Source organism: Oryzias latipes, chromosome 6, assembly GCF_002234675.1.
Source record: "Oryzias latipes chromosome 6, ASM223467v1".
Lineage (NCBI taxonomy): Eukaryota > Metazoa > Chordata > Actinopteri > Beloniformes > Adrianichthyidae > Oryzias > Oryzias latipes.
In genome coordinates this window covers 4,892,312-4,917,478 of record NC_019864.2, presented here as the reverse complement: position 1 = coordinate 4,917,478, position 25,167 = coordinate 4,892,312, and the positions used below count along the sequence as shown (strand labels likewise).

Genomic DNA, 25,167 nt, shown 5'->3' with positions numbered 1-25,167 from the left:
CACAGGAGCGCTTTATGTGTTCAGAACAATGTGAAACAAAGAAAACCTTACTAAAGTTTTGAAAATTGGCAGCTTTTCAACATTTTCAGAATGTAAAAAACATCTAACAATCAAGAAAAAATTGACAGAAGCACCTCACCCCCCCCCAAACCCTTTTCTCATTCTCTTATTTTTTCCCTGTTAAAAAAAGTGTTGCCATGTTAATATGTTGAAAAAGTTTCAAAACAAAGAGTTTAACACAATCTTTTTTATCTGAGCTATCAATGATGATTGGTTTACAGAACCCTTACATTGGGTATAGAAGGCATTCAGACCCAGTTAAAACTTCCAGTCCTTGTATTATTACAGCCATTTGCAAAAATCAGAAAAGTTCATTTGATCTCTCAATAATGTACACTGAGTAAACCATCTTGACAGAAAACAAGAGGGGAAGAAAAAACGAAAAATGACATGGTCGTAAGTATTCAGACCCTTTGCTGGGACTCACATGATGAAATCACACAATCTCCACTTTTTATGATCCTCCTTGAGATGATTCTACTTCTTCCCTGGAGTCCAGCTGTGTTTAATGAAGTTGGCACACCTGTCCATAGAAGTCCTAGCAGCTAACAGTGCATCTAAGATCAGTGAGAATCAGGAGGTAAAGGGAACTGCCTGAGGAGCTTGGAGACTGAATTGTGGCAAAGCACATATCTTTCCAAGGTCAAAAAATATTTTTTCTGCAGTTCTCAAGGGTGCTAAGAGCACAGTAACCTCCAGAATCATTCAATGAAAGAAGGATGGGATGACAAGAACTCTTCCAAGACCGGGCTGTCTAGCCTAACTGAGCAATCGTAGGAGAAGAGCCTTGGTGAGAAGAAGAACCCAAAGATCACTGTGGCTGAGATCCGCAGGTGCAGGAGGAAGTTCAGAGAAGGTTTTACTAAGTCAACATCCATCCTTGCAGATCTATATCAGTCACATGGTCAGGGCTTTATGGCAGAATAGCTGGACAGAAGCCTCAGTTCATAACATCTGGGTAAAGGTTGGCGCCGGAGTTTGGCAGCAGCGGGCCAACCAGGAGGAGACTGAAATGTTCTGAAATTCAAGGAGGATTTGAATGGCAGTGATCTCATCATTAAATTCTGAAAGAAAAGAAAAGAAACCTAAAAGCTTATATGAACTGCTTTCTCTGACACAGTCAAACTGGACAAACCCAGTTGGATGAGTTGGTGGTTGATACATTTCATACATTGAAATCAAATTCTCTTTGAAAAAGCATAAAGTCTTTTGGGGTTTTTTTTTGTCCTATGAATACCTCTTTTTAAAGAAAAAGAAGATTGAACATTGCATTTAATTCACCAGCATTTCTATAGAGATCATCATCAGTGAGTATAAATGGGAGAATGAGACTGTAAAGCGCTTTGGGCCTTAAAGCAAGGTAGTAAACAGTGAAACATGATGGTGGCAGTATCATGCTTTAGGTTATTTTTTCAGCATCAGGGACATGTACAGAGGTATCTTGAGAGAAAACCTCTTCCAGAGTGATCAGGACCTCAGACAGAAGGTTCACCGTCCAATAAAACAATGACCCACAGCGCTCCACTAAGATAACAAAGGAGTGACTTCAGAACAAATCTGTGACTGTTCTAGACTGGTCCAGCCAGATCCCTGATCTATACCCAATTGAACATGTATGGAGAGACCTAAAAATGGCTGAACACCAACATTCACCATGTAATATGCAAGAAAGAAAGGCAGAGGATCCCCAAATCCAGGTGTGATAAACTTGTTGCATAATTTCCAAGAAGACTCATGGCTGTAGCAGCTAAAACGGAAGCTTCTACTCAATACTTAGACCATGTGACTTTTCAGTTTTTCTTTCTTGTTAATAGGCAGGAATTTCTACCTCTCTGATTTTTTCTATCAAGATAGTTCACTCAGTTTGGAGCCCCTAAAGTAATATAGAAGAAAAAAGATAGAACTGGAGAAATTCTGGTGAGCACCAGAAAGTAGGTCATGGACCAAAAAAACTCGTGTGCAGTACACTAGTTGATCAAAGCAAGTGAATCTCCAAAGCTGAAACAAACCCCATGACTTTAGAACTGGCTTTAGGCGATAACACAAAGGTGACGCCAGACAAGAAAAGCTGCAAGGTAACATAAAACTCAATAACTCATGTAATGATGACAGGGTGTGTCTTTATTGTGTAAATTCTGGGCTCCTTGTTCTGAACTGTGACGTCGTTCGTGGAAATTCTGAGGTCCTTGAACTCCTCACGGATGTCACTGCAGAACAGACAACAGGTGGGCACCTGGCATCAATCGGTTTTAATGAGAGACCAGGACGAGAAAGGAGGATAGAGAGGAGACCAGGACAGGGTTACCCGCCTCCCGGATCCATACTGCACCAGGAGAGGAGTGCGCGCAGTCTGAACCGGGAGAGGATGAAGAGGGGAATGACCCGTCCCCCGGAGAGAATGCGACACAGCGTCTGCTGTAATAAAGTCCTGGCAGGTTGGGCGGAACCAAGAGTGAGCCTCATTGCAGGACAACAACTGAGGATGCAGGGGGCGCCGCTGGATGACAACCGTCGTGGACAATGGCGACTGAATTGACTTAATTTCGTTGGAACCAGAAGCAAGGCATTTTTTTATGGGTGATGTCACACTCCCTCAGTCCAGTTCTCTATTATAGTCAATGGTCTAAAGGCGGAAAAGTCCTCACAGCACACTTTCTACACTGTTCTCAGACATGAACATTTTCATTCTTGTTTAAACTCTTAAAGTTCAAACCTTCCCAGAAAAATAAGTTAAGGACTATAAAATGAAAACAAAGATCTGATTACAATCATAGATTTATCCTCACAGTCAAACTGCATGTATAGAGAGACGGTACAGAGGAGATTGATTGATATGGACAACAGCCAATCAGAATGCAGTCAATGCCCTGCATAAAGACAAAGAAGGAAAAACTGCACTGAAAAAAATGTGAAAACGAAACGAAAAGTGAAGCGCAATATAGCGAGGGGACATGACAACTAACTCTGAAAAGTGGTCCTGTGCACAAATGACCACTTACTTTCTTCTGAGCAACAGATACTTTTTCATGCGCCTGAGAAACCAGTACTCTTTGCTTTCACTTGGATGTCCCTTCACGGGCTCCGTAAGTCAGCGCACATGACTGAGAATTGAAATGAACTTTCCTAATTTTGGCAAAAGGCTACAATGATGCAAAGAGTGAAAAATGTAACACTGTGACCACTGAATACTTTCCGTAGCCACTGTATGTTGAGCCAGTCCACCACTGAATCCCTCACAGGGAACGAACGCTTTAATGGAAAGTGAACATGAGTTTGGAATGACAGCAGCGAAGAAAATGGAACGCCAAACTGGCCGCATCCCATCGTATCTTCCTGTCAAACCTCTGCTGGCCAGGACCAGATTTTCTGTTTGGGAAAATCCCAGAACTATAGAAAGAAAGCAACATCCTTCTTCAAATGTCACAAATAGTGTCAATAAATCAATAAAGGTATAAATATCATATCTACCTTTGACAAATCAGTGTCCGATCTGCTCCAATTTACGTCACAGCAGAAATGAACAGGCACTTTTTTTACCTTCTTGTTTAAATTTACTTTAAGAGGTACATTTTTTTTGCCAACTCTATTTATTTTTCATTGGAGATGAAAGCAAATGTGCAAAACAATGTTTTTAGTGGCTTTAGACCAGTAGACCACAGGACTGAAAAACACATCCACAAAGTGTAAACTAACAGAGTGTTCTCATTTCCTAAATGTTTAAGACAATCCTAATTTTTGTGAAGACTACAGTTTCTGAAGACCCTGATAAAGCCTGATTGGTTTCTTGTTTCAACCTTAAAACGTACACATTATGTCTCCCTTATGTTGGCGTGATTACTGGAAACACGACCATAACCTTCACATAACGTTGCTTTCACAGAGATGTAGAGCAGCCCACTGATCAAACTAAAGAACCGCTTGGCGATGGAATGCAGAAGCACTGGAAAAGACGTCGCTGGAACTCTGTTGGGTGGAAAAACCCTCGAGTTCCAGCAGAACTTCTTACCTGATCGCACTGCATGCCAAAGAAATGTTAGCAGACCCCTGCAGCTAACATGATCAGTTGTTTCAGCGCAGAGAATACTGACGAACCAAATTATGCCCGACGTTTGTTGCGGCTTCTAGGTTGTTCAGAAGCAAAAGCCCTCTGTATCTGGCTTCATCGTTTCTTCCCCCACTGCTCCTGCCTGTCTTGACATGTCAGTTCTTAAGAAACAGTATCGTGCGCACATTTAATATGCAGACAGAAACCTCTACCCACGGCATTTACCTGGAGCTGCAATGGTCATTCTCTTCGCCTGAACAGAAATCAGTTCAGCATTTTTGCACCAACACCATTTCATGTTAAATGAAAAACTCTGTACAGCGTTTTCAACTCAGACTGTCACAAACTGAGAACGAAAAGACTTCAGTAGAAAAAGCATCATGTAGTTTATGAAGAAAGTGAGGGAAAATGTTTGTAAAAGAAAAAAAGCATCTGGGTTTTCCCTGAAGGATTAGCTTACTTGAAGTCTTCATGTTCGTTCTTTTCTTCTTTATGTTTATCAGCTGCTAAATATTCATGTCTCATGGAATTGTTAGGAAAGCCCATACATTTTCCAGGTGAACCTACATGTGTTGGACCTGAAGCAGGTGTGTTGCAACGCTACGCCGCACCAAACACTTCAAAATCAGGGTTTTATTTGCAGCGCCAGCTATTTAGTTATGTTTTGGCAAGGGATGATTCCTGCAGAAAAATTCCTGCTGTAGGCCGTGACTAACAGGAGTAACAACAGCAGGGATTATGTAGCCTGGAGCATAGGGCAGACTGCTGTGGGAGGGGCCTGGTGTTGCTCAACCTGCTTTGGTAAAAACTCACAAATAGCTGCCTGAGGGATGAAAAAATACAGTGGATGACTGGTTCAAAGCACCTCGCCCTTCTGCACAGCAGGGAGAATCAAACCATCAGAAGCACACAAAGCTGGTTTTCAGTCCAATAAAAACTGGATTAGCTATCCTGCCTTCAGCCTGCTGCTCCTGCTCTGTTTGCCCTTCGTGTAGCTGCTTTAAAGCCCCTAGTGGTGGTTTCTGTGCGAGAAAAGGTTCCTATTTACAGGACAAGTTTTAAGGTTTGAAGGATCAAAACAAAGAGAAATGATTATGTGGCGTTCATGAGATGCTCCACAGAGCAGGCAGTGTTTATGAGCTTTCCTAACCTACACTTACAAAGGCAGCAGAGGCCTGAGCTTAAGCCTGCTCACACACTTCTTTGACGGGCGTGGATGAGTGTGTGGTGCGGAGCTGCTATACTGTCAGCTCTAAGCACACCCATGATCCACAAAGATGTCTTCTTCACCCTGTAATCCATCCCTGAACAAAGCAGAAGTTACCCGCAGTTCTTCGGTGATGCTCTGTGTCCTCAGCAGAGCTGTGAAAACAAAGCCCCCCCCCGGACCACTCTCAGTAATCCAAGGAAGCTGCAGCTGAGCCGTCACTGTGACTCATGGGTTGTTGTTTGTGAGTTCACTGTACTGAGACCATAGGCAATCATAGGCACACACGAGCTCTACCTGAGGAGGAGGAGGAGGAGCATGTGGGATAACAAAAAGAGAGTTCATTTTAGCCTCATTTGGCTTCAAGTGTGAACGCTCCTCTGAGCTCTGGTCTAGACCAAACAAGCAAATCTTGGTCCAGGATCTGCAGGATGCTCCACTTGCATGTTCATGCTTGAAAATGAGAGCAAAGCACGATGTGTTCACACTACACTCAGACATGGAGTAGAAATGCTGCCGCTGCGCATGCCTCAAAGCATTGTGGGAATCAACAGTAACAGGGCAAAATCACAATTCAGACTTGCTTAATCCCTGTCAGGGTCATGGAGTTGCTAGAGCCTATCCCAGCAACTGTTGGGCAAAGGTGGGCTTCACCCTGGCTGGTTTCCAGTCCATTGCAGGACCACACAACCACACACACTCACAACTAAGGACAATTTGGAGTGAGCAGTACGGGTGTGACGATAACCGCACTACCGCACTTTCTTTTTGAAAGTTTTTTTTTTTAAGTTCTGCATATAGTGAGTTATTGGAACTATAATAAACACATTAAACACATTTATCTTTGCTGATGATTTACTTTTCTGCTAGTCCTGTGTTCAGACTTCAAGGGCTTCTGGGGGAAACCTTTTATTACTGTTCTCCTTCACTCCCTCTTCTCACACACACACTTGTGCGGTTTCAGCAACACACACATATCCTCATTGATTCTACAACAGAAGTTTCCGCCTCACAAGGAAATTCGACAAATTTACTGCGTTTAATCATTAATTTCCATTGTATTCATTTCCATTACAAGCTGCGTGCGTTCTTGAGTGCGCGACACGGCCGCCCGCCGCGGGTGATTTTCTTTTTTTATTGTTCATCACTACGGTGATCAAAAATCCCACACCGTCACAGCTCCACTGAGCAGTTGACCTAAGAAATGTGTTTTTGGACTGTAGAGGAAACCGGAGTGCCCTGAGAAAACCCAGACATGAATGAGGAGAGCTCCACACATAACGGTCTCATCCAGGACTCGAACCAGGGCCCAGGGGCTAGCTCTCCCCCTGAGATTCAGACAGTTCAGTCCAAACTTCTGAAATGTCGGAAGTGGATCCATTCCCAACATTGAAGCTGAAAACAGACATTTCTCTCAAATAGGAAATGGGAGGAGAAGCGGTCATGACGGAGTGGATAAGGCCTCGTCTTTGTCCACTTGTCTTTGTGCCGCAGACAGACCAGCTCTGAATGCAAAGTGGCTGCAGTCATGTCTCCAGCAGACTCCACACATGCAGCATGTTCTGTCACTTTTTGCCTTCAGAATGATCTCTGTTCTCATTCAAACTATAACCCAAAGAGTCTTATTCTATGGCTAAAATTTGGAAGACGGCGGGCGGTCGTGGTGCAGGGGTAGGGCGGTCGAGCCATGATTGTACAATTGCAGGCTCAATTCCCACTTTGCACGCCCATGAGTCGATGTGTCCTTGGGCCAGACACTGAACCCCACCTTGCCTCTGGTGGGAGGTTGGCGTCAGTGCTTGTCAGCGGAGCAGCCACCAGTGTGTGAATGTGTGTGTGAATGTGTGTCTGAATGGGTCTGTGACTGTAAAGTGCCTTGGGCCTCGTAGGTAGAAAGTGATATATAAGTCTACGCCATTTTGACATGTGTAGTTTATCCTTATTTTATATTTTCTCTCCATAGAAGCAAATGTGGTATTCTTTTATGGAGCTTCCTTGTGGTCTGGATGGTTTCATGGACACGGCGAGAAACTGTTTCAACACTTTAAACTTCTGTTACAGGTATTTTTCACATCATCCCCCATCAGACGCTCTAAAGTCACAACAACACCCAGGGTCTGTGACCGCGGCGCCGACCAGCATTTCTCAACAGTAACCAATGTCAAGAGTAACACCGACCTGCATCTGCAGATGCGGCTGCAAGAACTCCAAAGCTGAGATTACAGACAGTGTGTGTGAAAGCTGCTCCATCCAGTTGTCACAAACACATGCAGACACTTTTACAACCATAAGCAGCAGAAGAAGACAGTTTTTCAATCCCCCCCCCAGACAGAGATGAAGGTCAGCTTCATATAAAAAATCAGCAAGACGCAACATTGGCTTTATTGTTTTTATCCCTGCAACCCTTGCGATGTTTTCGTTGGTCCCATAGACACCCCCCATGCACACCCCTAAGGCATGTTTTTGGCTGTGGAATCTGTTTCCTGTCCCACTAACAGATGAACCAGCAGCAGAACTGAAAACAGCATCTCTAGGGTGGGACATGCTGTTTGGGGAAGGTCTAGATCTCCTGAATCTGAGTTGTGTCTCCATAAAGCCTCAAAGTCCGTCTGCGGATGTGCAGTTGTGTGTGTGTGTGTGGACACATTGAGGGGGAAACACTAAAGAAGGAGGTGTGTGTCCTGCAGGAGATGGAGGGGAATTCCTGCTATTAGAGGGCGTCGTTGAGTCACAGTGTGAGTCAGGATTAGAAACATGCTGAGTCTTCGGGGTCCCTGCACGTTCATTCACAAAGAGGAGGCCCGCTATGACCGCCCAACATTAAAAAAGAGGACGAACACACCGGAAAAGGGCTGATGCTCTTTCCACAAACAATGAGACTAAAGAAGTGTTGGAACAAGCACAAAATAATCAAGCAACAAGAAACACTCCTTTGTTTTTTGATAGAAGGAACAGACTAACAGACTAAAAGACTAACTCATAATATCAATCCGATGCTGTTTACTGTCATATTTGTCCTCAGGAGGCTTCATCTGTTTTAGATTCATAGGAAGAGAGATCCAGATTTGATCTGAAGTTCCTGCAGATCCTCACTGCACCACGTTTACCCAGCAGACATTTCATTATACCTGCTTCTTCAGATTCCCACTTTGGCTGTTTTTTCCTCTGTCTAACAGAGTTGACAGCACCTCCTCTGTTTGGTTCTCTTCTTCTCATTGGTTTGTAAAGAGCCCATCTGAATTCACACTGAAGTGAACCGCATCAGGGTTCACTTGAAAGTGAACAGAGACCCTCAAGAGGAGCAAAGTTCTCTGCTAAATGAATGACTGTCAGTTTGAAGTTGCACTAATATTCATTAAAGGGGTTTAGATGCCATTAAAATATTTTAAGATGTGTTTTCAAACATTAAAATTAGTAAACTCACAGTCATGTTTAGAACAAACATGACTGTGAAATCCCATTGGCTTCTGATTCCAGAAATTGTGCTGTATGGTCTAAGTGTTGTCTAAATCAGTGGCCGCCAACCTTTTTAACGCCACGGACCGCTATGACGTCAGACCCCGTTTTCACAGAACGATCTTTATGATGTGGCGGATGATTATTGTAGCAACGCTATGATGAAGGAGGAACAGAGACGTGATAAGACGAACTCTGAGCTTTTATTTTGACGTGCATGTCATGGTACATGGCACAGGTGTCATCCTCCTCTCCCTTCCTACACTCATGGAGCAAAAATGAAGCACTGTCTATTAAATGTAGCTTTATTTTTTGGGGAGTCAAAGGCTCCTGGGAAACTTTCCACAGACGTTTGTTTTTTACTCATTTTGCTAGCTCCTGGGTTTTATTTAGCGCTAACCTTGTGACCAAGAAGAACACCATTGACATAGATGGATGGAACAGAAAATCGGGCAATTTTTCAAAATAAAACATCTTTCAGATTCCAAAATAAAACGGAAGTCATGTTTGTTTTTTATTCTGTCTGTGCGGCCTGGTACCAAATGACTCACAGACCGGTACCGGCCCGTGGGTTGGGGACCGCTGGTCTAATTGACCTGAAAGTCCAACAGAGCTTCCACAGGACAAACCTGACAGAATCACCTGAGAACATTCATAGGCACCGGTCCCTGCCTCAAAACAATTCATGTTTGATCCAACTGCTTGAAAACGATTTGTGATTATTTCTACCAGCAGTTCATGAACGGAACACTTTGACGCTGTGGTTTGATTGATGTTGACTCTCCGTGAAGAACGGGCCTGACAGGCTCCATGTTTACCCTGTCCACAGCTGCATTCAGTTTGTTGGTGGCAGAGCTTCATGACTCATACTCGTTACAAAACTGATGCAACGATTGCAGCTCAATCTCAAAAAACTGATCCTGTCGGGTCAGTGGCATAGTGGAAGAGTGGCTGCCCCAAAACTGGGGGATTAAAGGATTGATTTCATGGTTGAGTCCCACCAAAGAGTCAACAAATGGGATACAATGACCCCCCAGTTTGACTCTCAGCATGAGAGGTTGAAGTGAAGGATGAAAACACCAAAAAGTGCAGGACTGCTGCCTCTCAAGGAGGGGTCACAAACAGATTCTGTGATGCCAGCATTCTTTTAGAAACCACTTGTGTGTTCCAGCAGGAAAGAACTTTAGGCAGAGTAACACTCAAAGATGACTTGAAATGTCACAAAGGGTCTAAAAGTTTACTACATGACGTCTTTGATTTTGTGCAGCAAAAAAAGTGACGATAGAAAAAATCCAAGAAGGTCTTCAAATCGCAGCAGGAGGCAGTATGCACCCTTTTCAATGGTTTACAAATAGAAAGAAGGGCTTGTGGACATGGTGAAAATTAGTCTAGTACAGCTAAAAGTGTACATTACATCAATGCTGAGCTGCTTTGGGCAACTTATTGTGACAAAAAGGGTTATAACTGGCATCTGTGCTTTGGAGAGTAGTGCCCCCAGATCATTTAGCAGACCACAATCCACTGAACTAACTTCTGGAATATCCATTGACTGTACCAAAGAACTGGACTGAGTGACTGGCAGTTCAAACAGGAAGTACCTGCTGGCTCCAAGAAGCTAAAATCCCATAGATGTCTCTAGAGAAATAAACAGCTGTTACTCAGTCATTCCATTGTTCAAAAGAACCGTTCTGAATCTGATACCTTTTATCAACGTGTTCTTGAAAATCCTCCTTTTTTTCATGCAATCTTTTTAGATGCCTCGATAAAAGTAGGTGGTGTCCCATCAAATGTTTACAGCCTTTGATTGACAGATTCTCCTTAGCCCGTTGTCAGTGGTAGGGGTGTGGACTTCCATCAAGCTCACTCCTGATAGAGTGGGTTGCCATAGAGCGGTAGCCATAGAGACATTGATTCAGATCAACTTGGATGAATTGCTGCTCACTGACGTCCTCCGGCTCCAACATGGTGGCGTTAAAATCGCGAAAAAATGGCCATCAAATTAACTTTATTTGGTTGGAGCCCAAAGTGAGTCATTTTCTCTCAGTCAGTTCTCAGATAGGAATATCCCTGCAAACAGGATCAAACACAGCAGCCTAAAGCAGACTGAGGTGTCAATGTGACACAGTGCAAGCGTCTGCTGTAAGGTTAGTCCATAGACCAGCTGAGCTCCGGACTCTGACGGCAGCAACGCTTCCTTCTTCTTTTTCAGGTAGTTGTATGTGACTGTACCTCAATTTGTTCAGCTGAATTGAAGCTAAGCTAAAACACTCAGGAAAATCTCATTAGAAGACTTTAGAACTCAGCTGTCATGCTGGTTGATGACTGCAGATCAGCCCCCTCACCATGTTTGGTCACGTGTCCTCAGATGTTGCATTAAATCTTTTCTAAACTTTGCTTTGGGTGTAAGGTCAAACAACTCTAACCAAAGACCCTGCCAATTTATACCAATATATCCTAAGCTTGTAACAGAGTCAATATATCACTCTTATTTAAAGGTCTTTGTGTATGACACCTTTCACATGATGTACTGCATCTGTATCTCAACAAGTTGTTTTTACCAAAGCAAATTCCTTTCCTCTTGGTCAATTACCAAACACTTTTTCACCACTCAACTTTGTCAAGTCAACAATATATTTGACAGTGTAACCCCCCCCCCCCCCCCAGCTTTAGTGTTCCTTTACCGATAAGGTTCTGTGGGTATGGTTAAAAAATGGATAGCTCAAAGGTTAAGCGCAGGGCTGGCACGTGGCAAATCAGGGTTCGATTCCCAGGGTGTGCAATGACCTTCATCAAGTGTGGGTCCAAGGGGCAAGACACTTCACACTACTAACTATGTAGCCACAATGGGGGCTCAGGGGTTGTGTGAGGAACAGCATCTGGTGGAAAAACTCCACCAAGCCATCTGTGTGAATCAGTGAAAGCTGATTTGCTGTGGCGACCCCTGAAGGAATGAGGTGAACATGACATGTATTTCCATCACTGCTTAAATGTTCTTTCTGAATTTAGCAAATGGCTGCTGGAGTCAAAGACCAGAGAAAAAAAAATCTGCCTACATCGGATTCCCACAGGCCTCATAGAGCTCTGTCACAATCACCACAAGATGCTTCTTCTGAGATCTTGTTGTTTGGATGCAGAGCTGCTGAAAGTGGTTCAATGTGATGCGCTGCCAACTAGTGGTTGGAGGTTTAAGTGGAACACAAAAGCAAGACTGTTTCTTCTACAAACTGCACGCCATCAAACGTAGTAGAAAACAACATTTTTAGATTGATGCTTGATGCTTTTTGTGTAGCACCATGAGACAGATTTGATTGTGAACTGGGACTTTATATCTTATCTGACCGAAACTGATTGATAGAAGTAACTAAAAGTGTGCAGAACCGTCATCTAAAATGTCCTAAAGAACTTTGGGATTCAGTAACGCCACAGAATTCTCTCACAGATCCATGCTGAACCCACACAGACACTCCTCAGTGGTATGAAGGGAATCCTCTTCATCTATTTAAAGCCAGCTGTGTTTGCTGTTAACTGACCCCACTTCTAAAGACCGCGGCCATGACAGAGAGGAGCATCAGTGATCTCACTGTGCAGAGGCCTGTTTGCCTCCGAGACGCCTAACTTTGTGTCTCAGCACAAGAGCTGGCGTGTAAACAGCCGAGCGCAGCAGCTCTGTCTGAGCCGCATCTCACTGGAATGTTGTTCATATTAATTACACGCCGATTACTGGCATGTAATTACTCACAGCAATCTACTGCGCCTGCCACATTCCTGGCTGTGGTTACGCAGACAGACAGGGCGACAGAGGGAAATGCAGCTGCAACAAAAGCGGGGAAGCTCTGCTCCTCCGCTCAGCCTCTTCCCTCCCTGTCAGACCCAATCTCTTCTCCAGAGACCCACTCTGCCCTCCTTCTCTCCTGCTCCCCTCATGCAGAGGCATTTTCCTTTCTGCAACGCGTTTGCCTCTCTGTCCTTTGGCCTTAAAACGTCTAGTTCTCCCCACTTTCATGACTCAGCAGCCCAAAGACAGAGAAGTATTTCCTCTCCCCTCCTCTCTTTCCTTTCTTAGCCGTTCTAGAGCCCAAAACCACCGATGTAGAGCCTCTCAGGAGTTTCATGGGTCTGGATGGACGAGTGTCTGTCCCGATGATCTGGAGCCAAACCGTCTCAAATAAAAAGCCCAAACAGAGCACACGTCTGTCATGGTTCAGAGTCATTCCTCTTTCCTTTCCTCTTTTTTTCCAACACACATTTTCCATTTTCACAGCATTTGGTGACTTCACTGTTGGAAAAATGGGAGGGATTTTAGGCAACTTTGAACCTTTTGTCACAGCGCATTCCTTTACAGGACAGCAGCATTTCCTCTGTGCACGCACACACACGCGCACACACACACACACACACTCACTCCCTGCTGAGAGCCAACAAAAGGTAGAGAAAAATGTTAACTCCAGTTTTTCTCTCCTCCCCCCTCACAGTCTCTTTCTCCCCCACCCTGGTTCAGGCACAGCTGAGCCACAACAGGTCCAGCTCAAACTCCCAGAGAAGAACAGCAGAGTTGAGGAAAGAACGCACTCACCAGATAGTTCATGTTGTCTGGCAGCAGAGGGCTGGATGGGGTCTATCTGGGTCGGGACCTTTGCTCGGTCCCTCTGAGACACTTTGCCAACAAGATCCTGGAAGGACACCAGACCCCCACAGACCCCAGAACTCCTCAAAGTCTCCTCCTTCACCCTCCTCCTCCTCCGTGTGCCCTTCACTCCCCCTTCCTTTCCTCCTCTTGCCCCTGCCCCTGTCGTGTTGGGTCTTGCTTTCAGCAGTCAAGCAGATCCTGACACATTCTGCCACTTCCTGATCTTCAACAAGAATGAGACGGCAGCTTGGCCCACTTCTCCCCCGCTCGCCCCGTCTTTCTCCCCGACCGCTCTAACCCTCCTGCCTGAGGAAAGGAGGGAGGGGCGTGTAATCCGACACGTCACTTCCTGTTGCATCCTGGTATTCCGTGCATCCCGTCTTCCCATTGGAGCCCTCCCTTTGTCCAAACATCCTTCTCTGTCTCCCCCCGGTGGCCCATCACTGTCCAGGGCTGCCAGAATGGAGCTCAGCTCTTTCTCTGTGGAGAAGCTGCACAAACAGACGGCTCACTGATCCAAAACTATCTCTTATAAAGTGCTCCCATTAGGCAAATGTATTATTGCAGATCCAATTTGCAGTTTCATAGTCAATGAAAATGCAGCGTTCAAGAGGTAGAGGTGTGGAAAGAGGTGAGAAAACACAATAAGATCACCTCTTGATTATTTTTCAATGTTTAAGACAATTACATGGTTTCCCTTTTCAAAGGCTAAACTCAAAAGAGCTTCCTGCTGAGGAGTTCCATTTCAAAATAACAGACACCACTTTGATTGTAGGCCTTACATTAAAATTAGGAAGTTATAAATGTTACTTTTTATTACTTTGCCACAGAGAGAGCTTTCTTTATGGTTCTGATGCTAGCTGCTGTTTGTCCTTTAAGGGGTCTATATATTGCTAAATCTATTTTTTTAAAACGATTTCAGTGTAATATAATGAGTTTTTCTCTAAAAAACCTGCTCTCTGATCACCAGCCCCTCTCAATCCACAAAAACGAACGGGGTCCCACATTGTGATGTCACAAAGTGAGAACCGCCCCATCCAGGAAGAGTTTGCACGCCCCCCCCCCAGCTAATACAAACACCAATTTCTCAGTGGAGCTAGTGGTCGTAGGCTAAAATGCTTTCCTTTATAAGCACAGTAAGGACATCCGTCTTTGTAAAAGTTTGAATTTCGTTTGTTGTTTCGTGGGTGAACTGCAGACATGCTGCTGATGATGTCATGAAATGGGTGGTACCCACAAGGAATAAAAGGTGGAGCCTCAGAGATCGAGTCGTCTTAAAAAAAAAACTATTTTATAAAAACTTTGTTCTTTGGTGTGCCAAAGGTGATATATTGTCACATATATAGATATAGTTCACTCTGGAAAGCTTGAGAATAGCAAGATATGGGCCCTTTAACCTGCACAGACTGTTTAGTGGAGCAGACGTGGAGCAACTGTCTGCTACAGCTGATGCGAGGGCTGGAAATGCAGTCAGAGGTGTTTTTTTATCCCTTCTGAATCCACAGATCTGTCCAGGAGCAGCGTAGTTACACTGACAAAATGCTGGTCTCTCCTTTCATATACTCTCAGGCTGCATTAGGTGATTTCCTGAACTCTGAAATCACTTCAGAAACGTTTGCTTTGTGGTCCTGAATGAGAGGCTGCAGTTTTTTCCTGATTGAGTGTTTAATGAAAAAAAAATCCTCCAGATGCGTCAGCTCCTCCAGACGAACACTAAAAACACATTGAAAATGTAGTTATACTGAGGGTTTACCTGGATATCTGATAATGTCCTCTATGAGTTGATTTGTTGACAGATCATACAACAAAGAAGCTTAAATCAAATAAAAACAAAAAATCTATTCTAAAGGTTTTTTTAATTGTAACTGTTACTCATTCTATGCATTCTGAATGTGTACAACCACATGCATTCTGTTACTGCAGGATGCTGAAAACAATTCATGGAGCGGTGCAATTCTCCAAAGAAAAGATGTAAAGTATGGTAGTTGTCTGAGTTGGGCCGTGTGAATGTTGGGGGTCCGCTAAGTGATCTCTGTTCCGGATGTCAGTGAACGCACAAGGAAGAGACACTTGTTGGCCTTGGATTCTGTCATTTAATCAGCTGTTGGGGGTTCAGAATTTTAGGGTTTAGTTATTGGAAAAATGAAGGAACTAGTGTGGGGTGTGTGGGGGGAGGAGGCTGGTGTGTGTTTAGGGCAGGGGTGTCCAATTCCAGGCCGGATTCCTACATGTTTTCCAACCAACCTGCCATTGACGCTCCTTATTGGCTAAACGCACCTGATCCAGGTAATCAGCAGCAGATAAGACAGGATTCCCGGAAAACCAGCAGGAATCCGGCCGTCGAGGCCTGGAGTTTGACAGCCCTGGTTTAGGGAATTCTTTTCTTTCTTTTCTTTTTCAAAGCTTTTGGTGTAAGCTGTGCACCATTGGTTACAGTAACTACAAAATAAAGAAGCCTAAAACAGATAACATCTCTGTGTCTCTGTGTGGAAAACAGACACCATGGTACACAGAATTCTATACTTTGTGCTTGTCATGGTAGGGAGAACACGTCAATGTAAGGGTGGGGTCATCTAAGATAGCACAAGGGTTAAGTAACCTATTCTAAGCTATTTATATGGTAACTGATACTCATCATTTGTATTCTAAATGTGTGCTACCATGTGTGTATTTAACATTTACACATAGCACGTTCCAAATTATGCAAGTTGTATTTTTTGAAATTCTCAATGCAAATGACAGTCAGCATCATTTTCAAGTTACTAACCATTAGAGTAAATATTAAATGTCATTGAACAAACCTCCTAAATACAACAGTTTCTTTCAATAAAAACCTTCAAAGTCACTGTTCCACATTATTACAACAGAGTTCCACAACATTTGACAGATTCTAGAGAAGTGAAAATGGTCTTTGTTGAATGTGCTGCATTAGGAGGTCATATTGACAGAAATCTAAAGCTATACCAATCAAAAACATCTCAATGGGTCAAGTTCCATTTGAACATAAGAGCCTTTATCTTGGAGCAGCTTCACAATTCTTGCATCCATTGAACTTGGGAGTTTTTGGAGAGTTTCTGCTTGAAGTTCTTTTAGGATGTCAGCATATTCTCCTAGAGCTGCTGTTTGGATGGGAATTCAGTTGTGGCATTTTTCTGATGGAAAAAATAATAAGAAAATTAAGCCTAAAACTGCATTTCTGAGAATTTCTTTGTCCAAACCGTAAGTCAGGAGCAGATGAAAAGGCCTGTAGCTGTGACGCAGCTGCTAGTGGGGGGACCACAAGCCCAATGCTCCATCCAGTTGCAGACAATTAGATTCATATTAATCTGAGTTTTCCTGGTCTGAGCTGGCCTCTAGCTCAAACCGTCGGGCTGGATAGCTCCAATATTGCTCACCATTTTTTTTTCTGCACCGCTAAAGTTAGGTTGGGGGTGTGCGGGGCTGTAAGCTAGCCAACAGCCCCGCCCACAACTCAGAGGTGAATTCCTGCTGCTCTGCAGAAACTATGTCCTGGAAAACAACTGTTTTTTTAATACCTACAACAGCATAATCCTAATTAAAACACCACTGGGAATGCTTTGAAAATGGGAAATGTTGGATCGATGCAGAGTGCACACTGCCACCTACAGTATGGGAGGGGAAATCGTGTCTCTGTGGTCAGGGCGGGAACATCACGGATCATGTGAGCATTGGGCAGAGAGAATCAGCAAACTTCCAATCAAAACAGACCAAACTTGCTGCATCAGGATCAGTGTGGATTTCTGGGAGTATTTAAGCCTTTAGGGAACAATCCCAGCAGAAAAACCAGAGGTCACTTTCCTGAGGAGTTTGCTTTATTGAAGCTTACCTGAACCAATCAAGAGATCTTCGGACCACATGAGAACGAGGCTTTATGTTCACTTGCAGATGAATTCTGATTTGGTTTACCACAGTGCCCCCGTCCCGCCACAAACATCATAACAATTCTTTCATTATGTGTCATCCCTACAGCTCATGCACCAACCATCCAGAAGCACATACCTCACACCCACTCCCATGACCCCAGGCGCCCCGGTCTCTGACAACAGCATCACTCAGACTGACCTGCACATGGCAAAAGGGTGCCACCCACAAGCCTCAGCAACAAGAAGCCTTTCAGCGCTGATGGGTAAGTCAATGAGTCTGAATATGGAAATGTCCACTAAAGGCCACATGAAGAACCAGCAGAACCATCTTTCTCCGTCTCACTGAGTCGTTTTTTTTATTCTTCTTCCAAAACTCCAGTGACTTTGGCAGAAAGCAAATCTAAATAAAGCCCCAGTAAATTGATCTGAACTGGGCTGAAATCTAAACAACTGGTTACTGGTTTTTGTTGAGGTTTCTCCTATTCACACCAGGTTTCAGCTGCCAATCAATTCAGTCACTTTTTGTGAGGTGATCCCCCTCAGTGTCTTTACGAGCGTACTTTTGGTTTGTTGTGAGATCCTTATTTCTTCTGTTTCAAGTTTGCGTGTTTGTCACATCTTGATTCAATAAGTTCATGTTTCTGCTCTCCTGCATTTGGGTTCTCCATCGCCACTTTTCTAGTCAGAGTCCAGTGTAAGAAAGGAAATCCCAACAAATGTAGATCTAAAAAATTACCAGCATGCCCTGCTCAACGGCACCCAGTCAACAGGACTGTCCAAGTGTGGAAGCTGCTTGCTGAGAGGAGGCATGACCAGTATGTTTCTTCAGACTGACACTCCTCTGCTCAACACATAAGGTTTATGCAAGTAACATACTGTGTATTGAACTTCATTTAACTAATAATGAAAATGAGGGAAGTAATGATTGACTAATAATTAGTTTTGATCAGGTTTTAAAACTTCACTCAAACTGGTTGTGTGCATTTGAAATGTATCTTTGTGAGTTCTTCTTGCTCCTCCTTTTAAGACAAGGAAGAAAGACCACAAAGAGGCAAGACTATTTGGAACAATGCGTCAGTAATGTAAAGATCTGTACTGATGTAAGCAGTCAACTAGGGATCCCTGACCCACAAACTAATAATCTGGTCAGATGATCTCTGGCGTCGCCCACACGACTCTGAGTTACAAAAATGTCTGAAGTCTGAAGTGGGACGGACACACTGAATACCCAACCCAACTATGGGCCGAAAACTGACGGTTTGCAAAGTGACAGTACTTTGGAGACCACCTATGGATCCACTCCCCTTCCATCAGAAACAAAGGCCAAAATACGTAGTGCACAAGTACATGTCATGAAAATAAAAATAAGCAATACACAACAAATAGAATTAGGAAACCAGACTGTGCATGTGCTTATTTTTGCAGTAAAGAGTGATTCTTTTAATATAGTAAATTATCTCTGTGGTAACCAACCTCCAACTTATTTACTTTTCAATTTTACAGAAGAAAGAAATCCTTTGTCCTGCTACCTTACTTTTTCCAATAACCAAAGATCTCCATACAATAGCATTATTACGCTCGACCTGCCGCTGAATTTCATCCTGAAATTCCCTTGCTGTGCTGCTGAGGAAGCTCTGGTCATATTGTCTAGACCTGAAGTAGAAAAAAACAAAATCTGTCACATCATCATCACGTCATATACTGTATGTACAAACTGAATGACAAAAAAGAAGCAGCAGCAGCAGAGGAGCAGCAGCAGAGCAGCAGCAGCTCGCCTTTGCACAAATAGTATGGCTGACATAATGATCTGCTTGACATGTGTGTTTGTATGTGTGCGTGTGTGCTGTAGTTGTATTGTCTACAAGTTGACATGTTTGTGTGTGAAGATCTTTGGAGCCAACAGGCATGTTAGTATGATTTGAGTTTGCTTTGTGATTCACCCCCTCCTAATTTTTTTATTTCCTTAACCTTCTCTCCTTTCTTTTGTACCGTTAACTCTATCTTTCCACTCTCTTCTTTTTTTCACTGGTCCAACATAAAATGTATACAAACATAATTCATATGAGTAAAGTCACCCAAAGCGCTTACAGTGTGTCCATTATTCATTCACTCCTCATTCATACTTGTTGATGGTAAGTTGTAGCCTCAGCAGCCCTGGGGCAGACGGACAGAGACATGGCTGCCATTTCGTGCCTACGGCCCCTCTGACCATCACCGGGACATTCATACACATTCACACACCAGTGGAGCCACACTGGAGGCAGGGAGGGGGAAGTGTCTTGCCCAAGGACACAACGACAGTTGGCTGGGGGGAGTGGGGATTGAACCGCTGACCCTTTGAACATTGGACAACCTGCTCAAGCGCCTGAGCCACTGCCACCCAGGTAGTAAAGTGCTAAACAGGTGCACGCCATTGACCTTCTATGAGTGCAGCAGAAATGATTGGGATGGATGATCAGATGTCTGAACCTCCCTTAAGGGATCTGCTGAATCCAGAAGCAGTTGGAGTTTCCTCTTCAGGCTCTGAACACAAACTCAGGTGAAGCCAGGCCAGCAGCAAACACACACATCCACCAAAGAGGAGGAAAAGTGGGATACGTGGGAACGTTCTCTGGAGGCTGCGCTGTCTTTTTATAGGCCGTTCAAAGTAGAGTAGGTTAATTAGAACCCAGTCCTGCAGCGCGGCCGTTTGTGAGAGGCGGGAACAAACCTTCACCTCTTTTCAGCTGTAGGTTGACGCTTTTCACAGATCAGACTCCAAATGCTGCCATAGCCAGATCTGAAAACTGAGCACCACATGCAACAGTCATTACAGACCTTACAGTCCCTCAAGTCCAAATAAGAAGAAGTCAATCAGAAACAAGGAGCTGCGTTTCCAGAAGAAAAATGCAGGTTTGAATGTTGTATCGCTGAATGAAAACAAAACTTAAAGGGTAATATTTGGCAAAAAACAAAACAAAACAAAGAAATGATAAAAGTTGACCATAAATAAAGTGAAAACAGAACAATGAAAAAAATGGCAAATGACAGGGGAGATTGTTGAAAAAGTAATCAGAGTTTGAAGTCCATTTGTTAAAAAAACTGTAAATTGCATAATCACAAGACTACAATATGTTGTAGTCCAAAGCCTTGTGAGCATTTTAACATTTTAATGGTGTCTCTAGCTTAAGGAAAGCTAAAATAAGAAGCTTTGAAACAGGGTGGACATGGTGAAAATGTCAGAAGCCTTTCCCATTGAAACCCATTATAAAGATTAAATTACCACAAAGTTTAAAGGTTTATTTTCAAAAACTAAAACATGTTTTAAAAATCTGAAAGAATTGGAATCAGTTTAGAGTCTTGTGAATAATTTGAAGTTTGAATGGTGTCTGTAGCTAAAAGTATGTTGAAGTTATAATGGTTGAAAGAAGCAAAGGTTTTCAAGGATTCCCCATGTATTTCAATGGAGGCAAAAATCCTTGAGATCCTGGAATATCCTGAAAAGTCCCAGGATTTGAAGAACCAAAAGTCACAGCTGGAAAAAGCTGAAAGAGCTGAACATTTGAATAGTTGAATGGTTAAAATAGCTGAAACATTGTAGAAAGAGTTAAGCGGCAAAACGTGGTGGAAGATACAAGAATAAAGAAAGAAAAACAGGAAAAAAATGGCTGAATACTTTATAACATTGAACCAGTGAATACAAAAAAAAAGTGATTACATTTAAACAATATTTCACAGTTGTTTCTAATGGATATTTGAGTAGTTTGCATAAATATGAAGAAAAGGTCAAAGGTGATGCTACAGCAGGTCAAGGAAACGACTCTTTCTTCTATCGGACCTGCAGAGCCACCACAAAGCCTGCAGTACCCCCCCCCCCCCCCCCACACACACACACACATGGTGTTGTATGCCTCATGTCCCAGAGCCCCCCCTCTGTCTGGCCAAAGGAATGCAGCGTTTCCTGTGTTGTGCTCGCTGCTCGTACACTTCTCCCATCAGGAAGTCATCTTCTGAATCCAGCAGACCCTAACCCGTCAAACTCCGCTCACATCCACCGTTCTGCTCCACGCAGGAAGGACAGAAACTCCAACGATCAGTCATCCTCATGATCCACTTCATGTGGACCTTTCCCACAGTGTCAGACACGCCAAAACAACCAAAGCAACACAAATGTGTGAGGAAACCATTCAAACAACAATAACATTGAACAGGAACAAACAGTTCAATAAATACCATAGTAATGGGACAAACCCACAAGAAACCCATGCATAGAGTGGGCAGAGCGACCCCCCAGTGCAGAGCCTCTGGGTTTTACAAAGATCAGAGATAGGGGTGGGGGGGGTTACACTTAACAGAAAATCTCTTCAGACCATTTAAAAAACAAACAGGAAGTTGGCAAACCAAAAGCTGCAGTTATGTGTTCCTGCTTCCTGTGGAAGACCAGCGCAGGGACCCACTGTGCATGTGAGCGTGCACGTTGACTGGCTCCAGAGGGCAGAGCATTACAGGAGTTCAGATGAAACAATGTTTTTTTATCAGAGGAATGAACTTGATGCCTCTGGCATTCAGACCTCAAATCCTCTTCAGTGACGTCCAGCTTTGAGAAGGTCCAGGTCCATCAGGGAGGGTTTGAACCAGACACCACAAGTCTCTACAGGTCCCCCCTCATTAATGTTTGTGTTTTAAAGAGGAGAACAGCAGGTGTCTGCAGGAGGGCGTCTGTCAGGAGGGCGTCAGAGCATCCTTCTAGTGAACGGCTGAGTCCGTTTGTTGCTCGGTCAGGGGTTCAGTTTTTAATCCCAAACATTGGACACGTTGAGTAAATAACAAGCAGGAAGAAACAGCCCTCATAAGATTCATAAAAATGAAATAAAGTCAAAAATACATTTGACTTTAAAAATGAATGGCCCCCTCACTGATAACGGCTGAGAGGGACCCCTCAGGGATGATGCTTGAGCCCCTCACCGTTCACAACATCTATCCACCCTTAAGCCCAAACAGTCAGACAAAACGAAGAGCATTAATTTCTATAGGAAAGACGGGACATAAAACAGCATTTTTTGCAGACGACATGCTGAAAATATACAGCCAGCTATTGGCTTATCATCTTAATATGACCAAAACCCAGACCCAGACTACATACTGCTCTCCAAGTACTGTTCTCATTTGAATGGGATGCACAAATAATGTAATATTTAGAAATAATAATCTCAGAGAATTTGAGGGATTTGCTTTGGCTCAATGTAGATAAGGTAACCGATCAATACAGAAAGTTATGACATTTCAAATTGTATAACATTTACATTTCACTAAAATACATAGCCTGCTGGTGCGCCCAAATATTGAAGCCTGTTGGAAACAGACTGAGTTGAATTGAGGACATTCTCCACCTCAAACGCATTAGGGTAAAAAAACTAACTGAATTCAGATCTGAGAGCTGAATGGAGGAAAACTCTAATTTGGAAAAGAGTTGTCAGAAAGTTTAAACTAGAAAATGGATATCAAATTTTTAATTTGGCCTTCTTTCTCAAAATGACACCGTGGTAAAGCAGATGCAGTTTTCTTTCTTTGGAATAAGAATAGTTTGACAGATCTGTGAGTAAAAGTAATAAAAAAGGATTTCAACCTTAAAAAAGGGACTTTCTTAGGTATCTCCATCTGCGGCCTTTCTTCAATACAGAAGTCAAACAAGGCATTGCATCCAGAGGTATAGAGTTTATAGATTCTTACAAACATTTACTGAACAAGATTCCCTCTAAATTTTAAAAGGGGCTACAGAAACATAATGTTTAAAACACTTTGGCTTTCAAACTAAAGGGGATCAAAGGCTAAATATTGAGCTGCCGGAGAGTGACTGGCTTTGATTTTGTGAGACAAAACTAGGAGACGTTAGGAATTTGGATGGCATTTTTTTTAACAACACCACAAATTGTAAAAAAAAAAAAATTGCAAGGTAACCAGCAATATTGCTGGAGGGAGCGTGAACATGCTATTACCAATCTCCCTCACATTTTTTCTGGTACTTTACAAAATTACCAACATATTGGGCCAACATTAAACAACTATGGATGATATTATGGGTTATGTCCTTCCTGAAGACCCCCAAATCTTTCTATTGGGACTATTACCTGGAAATGTGGTTGAAAAGAGGACCAATACCTTTTAGAATATTAATAAAATGGCTGAAATGTGGTCCTTCTAAGTGGCACCAGTGGTTTCAAGTTATGGAAGAAATGGATTATATGGAAAAAAAAGACTTTTTCTCTATGAATAGAAGAAAATTCATTTTCAAAACTTGGACAAAATGAAATGCCTTTAGACTAAGTGAGGCACTAACAGCATTCGCATCATGTTTGTTCCTACACGTGTACAGTTCTCCTCTCCTTTCTCTTTGTTTTGTCTCATTATGTTTTGTGTATTTTGAAAATAAACATTTATTAAAATACATATTTACTGTTTGATAGATAAACCCAAATCTCCATGGAGGGCACAGTAAGGGAGCAAGCAGGAATAATGTGGAGCAGCTCTTGTGTTGCTTCAGCGTGTAGTTCAGAGTTTTCTCTGAGAATTAATGATGGGAAAAACTTTTAGGGCTGAATAAAGTTGTTTCTTTGACGAGAGTGGGCAGAAACACGAGTCCCATCTGTGTTGGATCGTGAGGAAGAGAACATCTCAGATAATTTAGAGTAAAAAAATATTCTGGATTGACGTTTGGCTGTCTTGAACACCTACATCAGTTATGCAAGTGTAATAAAGTTTTATAAATAATCCGATGTGTTCAAACACCACCTCCCCATCAGACAGTTAATCCACAGGTGGTGTGTGGGTGCAGCTCCAGTTAGAGCAGTGTTCACAGATACTGATGACAGAGAAGAAGAACTGAAGAGTGTGTATATCTGTCTGTACATCTGTGTGTGCGTCTGTGTGTGCATGTTGTATACTTGTGAGCATCTGTGTGTGTATTTCTACATCTTTGTGTGTGCAGCTCTGTGTGCATCTTTGTGTATGCCCATGTGTGCATATGTGTGTGTCTTTGTGTATCTTTTAGAAACTAGAACTATCATCTGAGTGGGAACATTTGTTTGACTTTTTTCAGTTCCATCATGGATGGAGGGATGGATGTGTGGATGGATGGATGGATGGATGGATAGATGGGTGGATGGATGGATGGATGGATGGATGGATAGATGGATGGATGGGTGGGTGAACAGACGGATGGATGGATGGATGGATGGATGGATGGATGGATGGATGGATGTGTGGATGGATGGATGTGTGGGTGGATGGATGTGTGGGTGGATGGATGGATGGATGGATAGATGGGTGGATGGATGGATGGATGGATGGATGGATGGATGGATGGATGGATGGATGTGTGGATGGATAGATGGATGGATGGATGGATGGATGGATGGATGGATGTGTGGGTGGATAGATGGATGGATGGATGGATGGATGGATGGATGTGTGGGTGGATGGATGGATGGATGGATAGATGGGTGGATGGATGGATGGATGGATGGATGGATGGATAGATGGATGGATGGGTGGGTGAACAGACGGATGGATGGATGGATGGATGGATGTGTGGATGGATGGATGTGTGGGTGGATGGATGGATGTGTGGGTGGATGGATGTGTGGGTGGATGGATGGATGGATGGATAGATGGATGGATGGATGGATGGATGGATGGATGGATGGATGGATGGATGGATGAGTGGCTGGACTGCTGGGCCCTCTCTCCTCCTTTGATCCAGACACATTTTTCAGGATTTTAGAACGTTCTGGGTTTGTGCTGCTTCTTGATGACCTTTCTTGCTATTCTAGTCCAGCAGTATCCTTTTTAGGGTCCCGGGGCTTCTGGAGTCTATCCAGCCCACTGTAGGCAGAAGGAGGGTAACACTCTG

General features: G+C 43.3%; 1 protein-coding gene across 3 annotated transcripts in view; it reads right to left on the bottom strand.

The window, feature by feature from the left end:
- Nucleotides 1-25,167, bottom strand: part of bcar1 (BCAR1, Cas family scaffolding protein) — a 62,498-nt gene that overhangs the window by 25,893 nt on the left and 11,438 nt on the right. Inside the window, exon 1 of one of the 3 annotated variants that reach the window (XM_011472836.3) lies at nt 13,342-13,704. The exons of 1 other annotated variant lie outside the window; for it this stretch is intronic. In XM_011472836.3, the coding sequence (XP_011471138.1) occupies nt 13,342-13,353 (12 nt within the window). In that variant the 5' untranslated portion in view covers nt 13,354-13,704. Of the gene's footprint in view, nt 1-4,066; nt 4,195-13,341; nt 13,705-25,167 lie in introns of those variants that run through there. One more of the 3 variants, XM_011472834.3, reaches the window with a different exon arrangement.